We start from the raw sequence: 14,628 nt of genomic DNA, 5'->3' as shown, positions 1-14,628 counted from the left end.
AAAATGATACACAATTCAAATTTCCTACATTATTTACATTAACTTTTGTGCAGCATTTTGCTAAACGACTTGAAGGAAGTGGACAGGGTTAGAGGTCAAACTGGAAATAATTACACTGATAGAGAAAGGAAAAAAACAATGTCTTGTTCAAAGGGTGAATTTTGAGGGATGTCTAATTTCCTCATTGTAAACAAGGATTATCCTAGCCTGGTCCTCAGCAAGCTTTCGTACATTTCATTTGTACAGAGAGTCTGGGATTGCTCCATTGACAAGCGTTGACTTCCTTGAAGGCGGGTCCTCTGTTGGAGTTTAAAACTATTGGATCTGCCCAGAGCCACTCTCAGGTGATTAGCCAACTCCTTCACCAGTACTGTAACGGAGCTAGCTGCTGTAGCTGGAAAATTAAACTTTTCCGGCCCGAGGGGAGGAGGGCCACAACATCATGGCCACCAACAAAACTCAGCAAAGATTATTCTTGCTCCGGCTTTAACTTCTGGATATTCGACAGCGTTGCCACAACGGACCGAAATGGCTTCACTCTCATCTTTCGCTGCACCATTACGGAACTACAACTCAAACTAGCGCACAACACCAACGTCATCGTTCTCAGCCACTCCCTCTGTTCGTTGATTGGACCGGTAAAAAGTTTTCCGGAGACATCTGACTAATCTACCGAAAGCCCAGACGCAGTACATAAGCTAAATGAAAATTGAGCGTAGGAGGGCAGAGCCAGGCTAGGATTATCCCCCCGGTAGAATCAAACAGGACACAAATGGCTGTTTTAAGTGTGCTCATTGTCTTAAGCATGACACCTCAAACTCTCATTCCATTATCTACACACCACAAAGCTAGGTTAAGTACATTTTTGGGACAAAAAAGTGCTGTAAAGTTCTTTCAACACACCAGTTCATATAAGAGCTCCAACCTAGCCTCTTGTTTTCAAATTTCCTGAGAAATAGAGACTTGGGCTGCATTCATTCTGATTATTCAACCCTTTTCCTGAGGTGGGCACTTGATCACTTAACCATCCCCCCCCCCCCCTCCCCCCAACAACTACAAAAACGAAGGACTGGTTTATGAACACCACGCAGGATGTCTCAGCCACATGTTATACCATTTCATTCAGTACAGCTCAATTCAGGTCGATTCCTACAGTCGTGGTCGCCAGAGGGTCAGTTCTAAGTACCAAAGAGTCCAGCCTCCTGTCCCAGCACAGCAGTGTGTCCGTGGTCCTGCGAGGAGAAGCAGTCGTCCGAGTGGACGAAGTGCAGCGCCTGGTTGTAGCTGAGCTGAGCCTGCAGCTTCTCCTCGGGGCTGTACTCCAGAGAGTGGGGGTGCACCTGCTGGATGTGCCTCTTGATGGTGCTCACTTTCAGGGTGGCCAGGGTGGCGCCGCATACCATACAGATGAGGCCGTGCCGTCTGCAGTCGTAGTCCATCAGGTACTCGACGCGCCAGCGCACCTGATAGTTCCTCCGCTGGTCCTTGCCCGGGTAGTGCCCGTGGCGGCCGAACGGGGGCGTGGTGGCGCACTTCGCACCGGTCACCCCTTCTTCCTTCTTCACGGTGGCCATTTTAGTTGGAGTTCTGTTGTTGTTGTTGTCACCGGTTAAGGTCTGCTGGCCCGTTTCACTAACGCCCGACAGGGACAAAGAGTTGCTGGGGGCGATTTCTGTTAAAGAGGAGAGGGTATAAAAGGACACAGTTAAACCACTTAAGAGTCACATACTTTCCACTCAAAGGGACTATAACCGTGTCCCATCTCTCCTCACATCTCCACGTACTGTGCTGTACTGTGGGTATTAGCCTACCTTCTTTTATGGGCATGGCTTGGTCCTCTGCAGCGGGGTCTTTGGTCCAGGCCTCGGCCATGGCCTCCCTCTCCTGGCGGCTCAGTGTGGTGGTCTCTGGGTGGCATTCCTGGATGTGCCTGCGGAAGCTGCTTACCTTTGCCACCGGCAGCGCCTGGGAACACACCATGCAGAAGGTTCCCCGTCCCTGAGGTCCATACGCTACCAAGTAGTCCAGGCGCAGCCGCCAGGGGTAGCCCCCACGCAGGCGACGTTTCCTGGGCTGGCGGAGAAGGTGGGTGCCGTGCTCTGGAGCTGGAACTCCACCACCTCCACCATCCCCAGCACCAGGGTCCAGGGCTGGACCACCGTCGCCCTCCTCTGGGTCAGGGTAGACGTCAGAGCCAATCTGGATAGTCTCCATGTCTTGAGGGAAGAAGTCCCCTCCGGTTTCACTCTCCTCTTTGGTGTTCTCTGATTTGATGAAGTCTCTTAGAGGATCAGATTCTGGTTCAGAGAAGAACGTAGAGGAACGTGAGAGAAGAAAATTAGGTTTTACTGGATTAACTCTCAGTTAATATTGAATTAAACGTTTTACTCAATGGATCTAATTATAAAGGCAGAAATCCTAGTCTGTGTATGAGCAACTGTGGCTCAGTTATCTCGGGAACTGAGAAGTTCAAATCCACTAGTATTGCTCAGCACCCAAGGACAAGCAGTTTGGCGATGTTTGAATGAGCAGGTGGCAACACATACATATAAATATAACATGTTCACCGCCATGTTGAGTGATAGAGCTATGGATCTTGGGAGCCTCCAACAGGCACTGCATTCAAATAACACTCCAAGGAGACTGATTAGACAGGCAAACAGCCACAGATCACATACAGCGCAACCGGATTGAATAATGGAAAGATGTAAAAAGGCTTTTGTGTTGTGCTTGGACGCACAAGCGCACACACACACACACTGCATAGACCGAGCCTCACACACACACACACAATCTCAACCCCCACCGCCATCCCCATCATGTCCACAAACACACAAAAACGATCCACACCCTTACCGTGGGTCAGCGCCCAGGTCTGCAGGATGCAGTGCTTCTCCTCAGAGCTGAACACCAGGGAGTTGGGATGGGTGTCCAGCACATGGCTCTTGATGTGGTCCAGGTGGAGGGAGGGCAGTGGGCGGCCGCACACCATGCACACCAGCCGGCCCGCCTCCGCCTGGTACTCCATCAGGAACTCCTGGCGGAACCAGGCGTGGAGCGAGTCGTTCAGGTAGCGCTCCAGGGTCTGGGCCGAGGGCCCGGAGGGGCCCTGGGGGTCCGCAGAGACTGCTGGGGGGGGAGGAGAGGGGGTGGGGGAGCGCGGCTGAATTTTGGGGGTCACTCCGTCAGGCTTTCCTAGGAGGAGGTATATAAAGAGGGGATTGAAATGTTATTGATTGTTGAACATTACAGATTGAAGGACATTATGTCATAGCGTGTTAAATAACATGATTTGTGGTTTATGGGTTTTATAAAAGGCGGTGACAGCAAGACCAGCTCCTACTGCCACCAAGTGTGCAAGATCCTAACACTCAGGCCAGGGAAACTTCTCCCAGCATCCTCCTGGGCCTGCCTGAGTCTACTCTCGTTACCCACCAGTGGAGTTCCGAGCACAGTCCAGTGTCTCCTGCAGTGGCCCCAGAGCGTCCGAGGCCCCCCCGGAGGCGCAGAGCGTCCTCTGGCCCCCCTCCAAACTCAGGTGGCTCTCCCAGCCCGACCGGATCACCTCCTTGTCAGCCGCGCTCCACAGCAGCGAGTCCGGGTGCTTCTGCCTGATGTGCCTCTTGATGGTGCTCAGCTTGAGGGTGGCCAGCGAGCTGCCGCACACCATGCAGATCATCCCGTGACGCCGCGGGTCGAAGTCCATCAGGTACTCGCTGCGCCAGTACTCGTGGTAGTAGCGGCGATGGTCGCGGCCCGGGATGCGGCTCAGGCCCGGCCGAGAGGCCTGCTTGACCCTGGGCCTGCGCTGGGAGGGGCCTGGGACAGGTGACAGGAGGAATGGGGAGTCTGAGCTCTCGCTGACGCTCCAGTAGGTGGTGCCGGGGGAGCAGAGGGCCGTGACCGTCCCTCCCTCGCCGTCCTCCTCCACATGGCCATTGGTCAGTGTGTCCTCATCTAAAGGGACGGGAGGGAGAGGAGAGAGATGTTGAGAGTCACAGCATCTTTTCCACCTGAAATATATCACAAATATTTAGCAAAGATTTGACTTGACAAATACTGCTTTTGAGAGCAACCTTTCATCCTGAGGAACTGAATCAGTCACGGTTATTTACATGGCTGTAAAATATATTTACTCAGCGAGAAATGAATGCCTGTCTAAACACGATGACCATGTCAGCAACATGGACATTAATCTCCGGGTATTTTATTTCCGCAAAGCACCCACCCCCTGTCATGAAAAAGGGGGCGGCGACTCCATTTGCTCGTTGGGCCACCGCTGTTTTCCGCTGGGTGGCGACTGTGCATCACAGCAAGCAGCCAGCATGGTATTTTGCCTTTGTTTATAGAGGAGCCACTGAGACAAGGGGCCATGCTGCTATATAGCATTGTCCGTCACACGGATTAACTATGACAAAAGACTGGCGGATGATCGCCGGGTCGAGTCGCAGGTTGTGCAAACAAAACATGACACATCTTTACCTCCTGAACAGTGTCCCAAGTCACTCAGGTCTTGCGTTGCTTCCTCCTCTCCGCTTATTATTAATGAGACCAGTGAATCTGTCTGTTCAGCACACTGGAGGTCCACGGGCTCGCTCTCTCCCGTCTCCTTCTCTTCCATTACTCTGCAACGTTTTCGTATTTAACAGTGCCTTCAATTCGCCTTTAAACAGCAGTGAGGCAGGGTATTTTAGAAGTATCATTCGGCACGCGTTTCGCAAGCAACTAGAGCATGAACGTACCCATCGCTTTGGGTGCCCGTGTTGTCTTTTTAATGTGCCCCTTCGTCCCCCCCACGCGCACTGCTCTGAAGCCAAGTTAACTTTTCATATCGGCACCTTATTCAGTCGTTCTTCTGTCTTGATTCGTATTTGCGGGTTTGAGTCTCTCTTGTTTGTGGTAAGCCGTTGTGGCCTCCAGTATGTATTTTAAGGCTCTGCTTGTCTTCAGGGTGGGGAGCCGTGCTAGGGGCCCCTGGGGCTCCTTAAGGGGCTCCTGGGTAAATTTAAAGAGACAGTATCGGCATTCACGCAGCGACACAACGCACCCGGGGGCCAGATGCAGTAGGCTACAACTAGATCCTGCTAAAGCTAGTGGTCAAAATAGGACAGGAAGGATTTTAAAAAACAGGGAACCGATTGTGTAATTGAATGCATAACGATTAAAACTACACATTCTGTCGTCTTCGTGGTATGAGGGTTGGGGTATTCATGCTTGTTGCATTACTGATTAAACATTGAATGCCCTCAGAATTTCTGAAACATTTTTGTAAAAATGCACATTGCTTGGTATGCTTGGTTTAATCAATGTAGTTTCTCCAAACCTTGTCTTTGGAAATATCAAGAACTCATGGTCAGTTTTTAGGTTTATATCATGTTACCAACAAGGAACTGGTAGTATGTCTTCATTTGTGATCTAGGCCAAACATAAAATGGCTATTGGCTATACGTCCCTTCTGTCCCCGACGCAGTTTTATCGAGCTAGTATTATTTTCATATTCTATCATTACAATGTAAAATAAAATGAAAGCATAGTAATTATTCATAATTAATTTCATGTGATGTATTTTGAAATTATTATTATTATTATTGGTAAAATAAACAACAAATAGATTACTCGGCAAAGGTATACTGCTTTAAGAGGATTGTATCTGTCCACGCGACGCAGTTTACACACTAGCATTAAGGTCCCACATCCTGGTACTTTTCACCGTTGTCAAGGCAGCTAAAGGGAGAAAGGCTGGCTCGCGGAAAGTAGCTGCAGTGTCCTGACAGAATATCTGTCCAAACGTTAAACAAACTGTCCCGGAAAGTTAGGTGTAACTACCAGGTAACGCATATGCATGTTTTTTTTACACACGTTTCCATCCACCCTGCTTTGAAGGCGCTTGATTAGGCATATGTCGATTCATTTAAACAAGGAACAAACGCAGACAGCCGCCAGTCCGTGTGGACAGAAAAATAGGAAGGTCTGTCCATTGTGCGCTGGAAGAGACAGTGCTTACCGACCCATAAACGCCTTGACTATGTCATTTTTAGCGTAAATTGTTCGGAAATCGTCGTTATTATCTTGCTTGCCTGCTCCCACTGCGACTCGTGCGTTATTATATGGTAGAAAATAAAGAATAAAAATGGCTCGCGACAGATATAATTGGTGATAGACAGAGGGACAGGGTTTAAAGGGACAGTGCAGTCATTGCTTCCTGGTTGTTGTGCACGCGGCGTTATACCGTGTTAAGAACGGATACATGTTTTCTTCAAACCATAGTTTTATTTATCCAAATTACATGCATGGTTATATCCGATAAAGTAACTCCACCTTTAGATTATTTTAATGCAAGGCCTGTAAATGTGCATATCTTGTCCTGCTATGCATTTTGTTATTCCCCATGTTAATTATGTGAAAATTATCATTGGATACTGTATATCTTTACTAATAGTATCTTACAATAAATGCCACTATTGTAATTCAATTTATAGTTTTTACAGCAATCAAAATTAAATACCCATCCAGCAGACTAATCCTGTTTTTCAAACTTTATTAAGTCAAACGTTTTTTTTAAATGGCAAAACTCACAAAGTACATCGTATTTTCTTTCACCTTTAGGCCTTTACTCTACCTGCGTAAAAGCAAAGATGCGGGAGGCGTTTACCCTGGAGAGCAACTGACCCCCAACATCACAGAGGATGCTGCTGAAATGCCTGAGGTTGTTAATGATATCAAGTCCAGGATTACTTTGGACTAAGAACAGAGGGATGCATGAAGACATGCCTGTGAATCCATGGTGAAAAACCAAGACAGAAAGCCCAAGAAGCCAACATGCCATCCAGTAACGAGAGGGGAGGGGCTGGAAGCCCACGCTCTCAGCGCTATCGGCCGGCCGCAGAGTTTGATGATGCCACCCTGGCCCAAAAGAGAGAGTACTGGAGGACCAAGAAGCGAGAGCAGAGAGCCAAACTATCGGAGAGGAGAGGGAAACCAATCAGCAATACGTTGAATTCCAATGCGTCCCACACCAGAGTAGTCGCTGGACCCCCTTTGTTGAACAGTGATGGCTCCTACCAGACAGAGGTAGCCAATGCATCTGGCCTTCCAGTCCGGGGAAAGGGGGACGCAGAGCATACGGACACGGCATGTCAAAACCAAAAGGAGAGGTGGTTTCAGAGGATAAAACTAAACAAAGTGTTGCCTCAGTTCCCCGCATCAAACCCGGGCCCGGACAACCAACCGCCAGGAGCTGCTGTCAACAGACCCGTCATGTCAGCCAAATCCAATGGAGCTCTCCTCAACCATGCCTCCTCAGTGCCTCAGGTCAGAGTCACCACCCTCCCCTCTGTCTCTGCACCTCGCCAGCTGCAGGGTGGAACCAGAACCCTCAACGGCAGCTCTCCTGGGGGATCAACCCAGCAGAACCTGGCAACCCGGGGTGCATCAGGGCCAAATGTGTTGAACAAGAATCCAGCTACAGTGCACATTCAGCCCAGACTGTTAAAGGCCAACGTTACAACAGGAACGAACATGGGAACCTCTCATTTTGCCTCCGTCCTCATGAACAGACCAGTGGAACGGGGGGCAAACGCAACACAGCTGGTTGGCAAAAAGACCATCTTGGGTGTGGCCTTCAGGGACAAAGGCATGAGTGAGAAGACGGAGGAGGAGAGAGCCGCCAAGCGGAGAGAGCAGTGGCGTATCAAGAAGAGAGAGCAGAGGGCCAAGCAGGCAGCTAAAGTAGCCACGGCCAGGGAGAAGACACCGAACGTGGTGCCGCAAAAAGCAAGACAGTTTGTGAAGGTGGTTCTCGAGCGTCCCTCGACGGTTTTGAACAGAGAAGGTCAATGGCAGTGTTTTGGCAGAGCAAGGACTCCCCTCACGACAGCTGGACGCTTGCTGAAGAACGCCAAAGCGGTGGCTGCGTCCAACGCTGTGCCCCGACATGCTAGTGTCACGATTAAAAAAGAGGCTAGTGATTTACCCTCCGGTCTGGCTAAGATAACCACAACAACCAACAATGTGAACCGACAGTCAGTTCAAGTTAAAGTAAAAACCCCCCCGGAAGTGCAGACAACTGCGCACACAGCCGCCTCTGCTTCTACTGGCCACAATAGAGCAGGTGGAGATCCCAGCAGGAGACTCGGTGGGCACGTGACGTTCTCCCACATCAACCGAGGGATGGTCCGTTCTCGGACGCCGAGACAGAGGTTCATCGAAATCCAAAGGACTTTTCTTGGTCAGAGGAACATAAAGGCGAGGTCCCCGTCCCTCTCCACAGCCTTCATCCCCAGCAGGCCCCCCAGGGAGGACCCATTTGAGACCCCCGAGCAGAAGGCGGCCAGGAGACGGGAATACTGGCGCGTCAAAAAGCGCGAGCAGAGAGCGAAGCTGACGGTGGAGGTGAAAGCCAAGATGAAGGAGAAAGACGCGCTCACGAGGAGAGTGAAACGCTACCAGAGCATCCTGCAGGACATGAGGAAGGCTCGAGCCGCCGGCTGCTACTCTCTGTCGCAGCCAATAGGAAGCAGCCATGCCAGCGCCTCGGAGACGATCGGAGGGTTCATCAAAGAGGACGGCACCGTGACGATTCCACACATGACTCTTAAAACATCGGAGAAACCCGAGGGAGGGGAAAGCCAGAATGCTTCAAGAAATGTGCCGTTGGGAAGTCAGATGCGGGCCCACCCACCACCCCCTCCGCTCCGCCCTGCTCAGGTGAAAGTCTCCTGTCCTCCCCTCGGCCTGTCGGTCACCAAGCCTCCCAGGCTTCTCTCCATCAGACCGAGGACGGACCTCCAAACCCCCGTGAAGAATCCCACCGGCACGCACACATTCGTCGTTCAGCCGACCACTCAGATCACGCTCAGCCACCCACAAAATGTCCTGAACGCTTTTCCCACCGTGTCTCTGATGGGGGCCAAGCCGGCTAGCTGCGTCATGCAGATGGCAGTCACGAGCTCCAGACCGATAGCAGCGCCGCCTAATCCGGGGCCAGAGCTGAGTGAGGAAGAGAGGATGGCAAAGAAGCGAGAGTACTGGAGGGTGAAGAAACGAGAGCAGCGGGCCGCTCGCGCCGCCAGGCTAAAGCAGGGGCTGGGACACGGGAGGGCTAGCATAACGTTGCAGAGGAGACGCAACCAAAGGCCCAAGCCTGTGAGACGTATTGCGGTGACCAACACCAAATTAAATATCCAGTCTCCTGCCAATACCAGTTCATCTACCCCCACAAAGAAAACGACGATAAAGCAAGAAATGATTTCCGGAAATGATCCAATTCTTAAATCCGAGCAAACTGCTTCTGTAGATGTCAAACCTCCGCCTTCATCTCTTCTGCCAACTCAGGAGGCTCAGCCAGAGTCTGACCCAGCCTTAAGTGCCGACAGCCAAGCTACAACCCTCCTAGCTGTGGCATCCATGAAGAAGCTCCTGGAAGAATCCCTCAGCAATGTGACCGAGTCTAAAAGTCAACAGACGGATGAACTTAACAAGCCACTTCCTTGTAAAACGGAACCACAGACTTACATAACAGAAGACGGTTCCGAGCTGGAGATGAAGCCACGTATACCTCTGCTGTCCCTGGGAGATGAGGAGGAGGAGGAGAAGGGATCCACAGCTGGTGATCTTGCCCTTGGAGACAAATGTTGCCAGGCGAACCCTGTAACCCCTCCGTCCTGCCAGGCAAACACCAGTCCACCAAACCCTGATGTGAAGGTCTCCCCCTCGTCCAGAGATCCCCATCCTCTCAACCCCTCCTGCACAGAGACTTCTTCCCTCTGCATCCCGCCCAACACTCTCCCATCGCGTGAGGCACTCCCTCACGCAGCGACCTGTACCTCCGGCAACCCACAGCCACCCTTCCCTCGAAGGGCCCAAAGACTACGGGACAAAAAAGCCGGCCAGCACCATTGCTGCTCACCCGATCCCTCGGAACCCCCCAAGCTGCACCACCCTCCTCTACTCCAAGAACAACACACAAGTAAACAAGAGCATGGCGGTAAACAGCAGTCACCATTGTCTGTGCCCGAGCAGAGCTCGAGCCTTCAGAAGAAGAGAGAGTACTGGAGGCTGATGAAGAGGCAGCAGAGGGCCAGGTCCAAGGCCCGGCAGAGAGAAGGTTTCAAGCAGGGAGACTACAGCAGACGACTGGCCCTGAAGGCAGCACAGGTGGGCCTTTTCAGATAGCACATTGACTGTGTATCCATAGGTGGATTTGTGTCTTTTGATAATTGCCTATGTTTCATTTTAGCAAGCATAGAGAGTAATACATTAACTGCAGAGTTGTGTGCTATGGCTGGTGTTTCGTAACCCTGTAACCTGAATTAAACAGTACCATGAACCTGTTCCTGGCATTTGACACTTAAGTAACACAAACAGAGGGTAGGAGAAACTGTTTGAGAAACACAAACACACATACAGTACAGTATGTTCCGGAAGGATGCCTCTGTCAATAAACATGTGAAGATTCAATTTTGAGATTCTAAAAGCGATAAAGTGATGTCTGTATTGTTTTCTTTCAGACTCCTAATGCCCTCATGATCAAGAATTCAAAGCCAGTACAGAAAGTCCTTCAAGCCCCACTAACCCTCAGAGCCAATGCCTCCCCCATCTTGCAGCCCATATCGTCCCCTGTTTCTGGAGCTCACGCCAGCCTAACCGCTGTCACCAACATCCCTACTCTCCTGGTAGTCAGCCCCACAGTGGCCAACGCTGGACAGCCACCTGATACACTGCAGGTCAAACCTCCCATTGTGTCAAGTCCACCTCAACAGGTTCATGTCAAAATAGGAACCTTACAGGCATCTCCTAGTTTGAGCCCTGTTTCACTTCCTGTAGGCGCCAGGGTCGCTGTCTCTCCATTGCGTGAGAGAAAAGACGGCATGTTAATATTGGTGGAGAACAAACAGGAAGCAGCTCCGGGTTCCAACTCCGAGTCGCCGCACGTCCGAAAATGGAGCCTGCAAGTGCAGGACGTCGCCAACCCCGATATCCCAACCCTCACCCCTCCCGCCAACCCTCTCGCCAGCATCAAGCTGCTGCCCATTGAGCCACGCCCCTCTTTCAAACTCGCTGTTACATCCACACCCGCTCCAGTCAAGTCCCCCTGTGCGCTAAATCCCCAAAGTGGGAAAACGCACTCTCCCGCCATGTCGTGGCTCCCCATTACCACCATGGGTCCCCCCAAGCCGATGCCTGGGGAGTCGGAGGAGGAGACACTGAGGAGGAAGAGGGAGTACTGGAGGGTGAAGAAGAAGGAGCAAAGAGCCCGCAAGGCCATGAGGGACAGGGAGCTATCCCAGAAGAGGGCTTCCACTAACTGGAAGACTCTTCTGCCCGCTCAGGACCAGCTGGAGACACAGGTTAGACCTCTGCTTCATGCTACTCAGGCAGTCTTCCTGCATTTGTGCTGACGCGGCCATCATCGCAGTATTACTTTGCTGTTGTTACAACCGCAGCTACAGTGAAATTACGCCGTGGTTGGAAGAATTCAATGAAAGTGTTTTTATGTTTCTCCTTCAACCCAAGGAACAATATTCCAGCCAGTGGATCAATACTTCAGAAGAGAGTGACTTCATTCTGAGGTGGGAACTTGCGTTTCTCTGTTATTTGACTGTTTCATTGTCTTGTCATTATTACTGACATGTGTCTCTTTTTCTACAGTACCTCCACTGAAACAGACTTGGACTACTTTACTAACTTGGACCACACAGCACCCATTGAAGGTATCGACCCATCAGTAAACTACACAGACTCTAGACATTTAGTAGGGAGTCAGGTGGCTGAGCGGTTAGGGAATCGGGCTAGTAATCTGAAGGTTCGATTCCCGGCCGTGCCAAATGACGTTGTGTCCTTGGGCAAGGCACTTCACCCTACTTGCCTCGGGGGAATGTCCCTGTACTTACTGTAAGTCGCTCTGGATAAGAGTGTCTGCTAAATGACTAAATGTAATGTAAATGTAGTGATAGCCTGATAATGGTAGCAGTGGTACTAATGGTCTTTTCACTGGTAACGAATCATTACTCATTAATGCATGCGACCAAATGGTTCACTTCAGATGAAGCAGACGTCTTCTTTCCCGACGACGAAGACAACATGGACGACTGTGAGATCTCCGAGGGCGTGTGGAGGCACCGCTACCTCATGGACCACGATCCCCTTAACCAGCTGCTGGTGTGCATGGTGTGCGGAGACCTCCAGTACTCCCACAGCGTGGAGGGGGTCACGGCCCACATCGAGGAGGCCCACCCAGAGACGCTGGGCCTGGGGGTTCCGGAGCGGAGGGGCATCCTGGAGGCCTGGGACGAGCAGGTGTCCCGCAGGGAGCGCTTCTTCACCAGCCAGCTGCAGCAGCACGGAGCCCCCGTGGAAGGTAATGAGGCTTGGAGGCCGTGGTTGTTATATTAGTACTTTAGCTACTATAGATTGAATAAATCGACAGTATTGTTTACTATTCTATCAGTATACTATATAGTACACATTCATAATATTATTGGTCATTATGTTTCTATCTTTTTGCAATAGTGCACATTTCTTTCTTCATTTGTTTTGTATACACCATGTTCTTGTAAAGTTTTAGGTCCTTATATGGTAAATGATGGATTGTGATATCATTGGTGGATGTGGTTTCAGGAGACAGTACAAACCTGCCAGTAGAAACTGAAGTAATGGACCCAGACACCAAAGCTACCAGGAGGCAATGAAAGCAAAGGTGAGACTCAGGGGGCGGGGCCAGGACATCAGGGGCGGGGCCATGACATCAGGGGCGGGGCCAGGACATCAGGGGCGGGGCCAGGACATCAGGGATGGGCCCCTGGCCACCACTTGGCTACGCCCCTGGTGAGACTTCTGACATTTGAGGGCAACCATTTACCCAGTTCCTTGTCTTTTCTCATCCAACTTTGTATTTACAAAAGGAAACTATTTATGAGAACAGTATCACACCGATTTGGAAGGCAGAATGCTTTAGACAAAAAGCAATGTGATAAGGTGTGTCAGTAATAGTTATGTTACTTACACAACTAATCAGTTAATTATCTGTTTTGACAGCACAAATGACTAAAGGACAGTCAGACAGCATTCACCAACCAAGGAGACGGGATGAGAAAGAGGAACAGAAAACATGAATGCTTTTGTTTTTTAATTTTTAATGTTCACCCCCAAGGGGTTAGCTTGAAACTGTTGGGAACGCAAAACCACGAGACAAGTTTTACCTCATTCTTTGACTGATAAACACATGCTCGCACAAACACACACACAATAAGTACACAAACAATATATTCTGGTGTACACCTCCTGTACTCTTTCAGGATCACACTTAGGGGCAAATAGCTGACCTGGAAATCTGCCTTCTGTGCTTAGCAGTTGCATCTTGTTATTGCTGGGTTTTGTCTTAGAAATGGACTGGTATACTACAACAGATCTTCATTTGTTTCTTCCTTACTAAATACTTAATATAGTTTCATTTTATTGAACATGTGTATTTAACATTTCTGACTAGATATATTTGACTTTGTACAAAGTTTTTACTGCAAGAATTGCTTGTCTGGTCTAAGACCTTCCTTTTAGCCCCTAACATTGGGGTTCTTGCATGAGGGTATTTTATGTGAATAATAACGTCCTTTTTTTGGCCAATAATGTGCCACACTGTACCCACAACACTGAATCTTCAACAAACTTTTTGTATACTCTACACTTTATACTGTAATGATTATTAAGGGTTAGGGTTACAAGAACCCTCATGGACACATTCTATTATTTTTGTAATTGTGATTTCATTGGAATGATTAGAAAACTGTACTGTATGTCTGCACTGTAAATATTACACCAAATATTAAGTTATGTTAAAAATGCCAATACCCTTTCAACATATTATTTGATTGTCTAAGACAATAAGCCTATCAAGCTATGATATTGTTCCTTCTTACGGTTTTATACTTCCCATATTTTCTGTGTACACAATCGCTTCAAATGTCTGTCTAAACAATCAGTCTGTGGAACTGTTTTACGGTTTGTAACAGTCATGTTTTTTCCTATACCTTATGAAGCAATCAGATGCTACAGATCTGAATATTTTCTGTCAAAATACCAGATCCAAAGGCCTGCTAGTATAGGAGCGAGTCTACTCGTATAAGAGCGAGTGACAGAGGAACGGAACACATTCCTAGTTTTGTTTTTGTAACCCCCCCATGAAAAAGATCCTGTCCAATTTAGCACAAAACTCAACTGTGCCTGTAGGGGCTAAGAAATGCATTTTCAACAGAATGTATGTTATTTAAACCATATCATGTATAGCCATTGTTAACTGTAAGTGATCTGACAAATGTGTTTTTGAGAATGTCTTCTTGAATCAATTCATCGGTCATCTGTTTAAAAATGGAATGTTCCTTTTGCCTTTTCGGTACTATTAAAACCTTTTTGTACCTGAAAAGACGTTTCAATATTTTTAGACAGGATGTGAGGAGGATGATTGAGGGAATCTTTTGCCTGTGTAAATACAGGTGAATTGAAGCTGCAGTTCAGATTAGGGAGTATTTTCTGTGGGTTCTGAAGTATATTGTATTGACATACATAGAATTTGCCTTTTGTACACAGGACCTCTCCCTTGTAGAGCAAACATTTGGAAATGCCCTTAACACGGCT

General features: G+C 49.1%; 2 protein-coding genes across 4 annotated transcripts; one reads left to right on the top strand and one right to left on the bottom strand.

Annotated features, from left to right (window-relative positions):
• Positions 1-320: 320 nt before the first annotated feature.
• On the bottom strand, positions 321-6,321 carry zfta (zinc finger translocation associated). 3 transcript variants are annotated; one of them, XM_047048989.1, is made up of 6 exons: positions 6,005-6,321; positions 4,483-4,625; positions 3,436-3,957; positions 2,857-3,195; positions 1,812-2,297; positions 321-1,672 (listed from the first exon to the last, which is right to left on the bottom strand). In XM_047048989.1, the coding sequence occupies exons 1-6, from the start codon at positions 6,010-6,012 to the stop codon at positions 1,179-1,181; spliced, it is 1,992 nt and encodes a 663-aa protein (XP_046904945.1). In that variant the 5' UTR covers positions 6,013-6,321; the 3' UTR covers positions 321-1,178. The 3 variants fall into 3 exon arrangements, with proteins under 3 accessions (XP_046904945.1, XP_046904946.1, XP_046904947.1); XM_047048990.1 differs by lacking the exons at positions 4,483-4,625; positions 6,005-6,321 and adding an exon at positions 4,229-4,460; XM_047048991.1 differs by lacking the exons at positions 4,483-4,625; positions 6,005-6,321 and adding an exon at positions 4,077-4,215.
• si:dkey-28a3.2 lies at positions 4,619-14,416 on the top strand. The gene is made up of 8 exons (XM_047048985.1): positions 4,619-5,829; positions 6,607-10,155; positions 10,509-11,348; positions 11,515-11,570; positions 11,650-11,711; positions 12,044-12,358; positions 12,619-12,697; positions 13,036-14,416. The coding sequence occupies exons 2-7, from the start codon at positions 6,820-6,822 to the stop codon at positions 12,687-12,689; spliced, it is 4,680 nt and encodes a 1,559-aa protein (XP_046904941.1). The 5' UTR covers positions 4,619-5,829; positions 6,607-6,819; the 3' UTR covers positions 12,690-12,697; positions 13,036-14,416.
• The last annotated feature ends 212 nt before the right edge of the window (positions 14,417-14,628 follow it).

Source organism: Hypomesus transpacificus, chromosome 25, assembly GCF_021917145.1.
Source record: "Hypomesus transpacificus isolate Combined female chromosome 25, fHypTra1, whole genome shotgun sequence".
In the NCBI taxonomy this organism is placed as follows: Eukaryota; Metazoa; Chordata; class Actinopteri; order Osmeriformes; family Osmeridae; genus Hypomesus; species Hypomesus transpacificus.
This window is presented reverse-complemented; position numbering and strand designations above follow the sequence as displayed.

Bases quoted from the DNA above. Each gene is read 5' to 3' on its own strand.
- zfta (XM_047048989.1), bottom strand. The intron at 3,958-4,482 runs GTAAAGATGTGT...CCGTCCCTTTAG, and splicing joins CTTGGGACACTGTTCAGGAG to ATGAGGACACACTGACCAAT. The intron at 3,196-3,435 runs GTGGGTAACGAG...ACCTCCTCCTAG, and splicing joins CTGTGCTCGGAACTCCACTG to GAAAGCCTGACGGAGTGACC.
- si:dkey-28a3.2 (XM_047048985.1), top strand. From the start codon at position 6,820: ATGCCATCCAGTAACGAGAGGGGAGGGGCTGGAAGCCCACGCTCTCAG. The intron at 10,156-10,508 runs GTGGGCCTTTTC...GTTTTCTTTCAG, and splicing joins TGGCCCTGAAGGCAGCACAG to ACTCCTAATGCCCTCATGAT. The intron at 12,359-12,618 runs GTAATGAGGCTT...ATGTGGTTTCAG, and splicing joins GCACGGAGCCCCCGTGGAAG to GAGACAGTACAAACCTGCCA.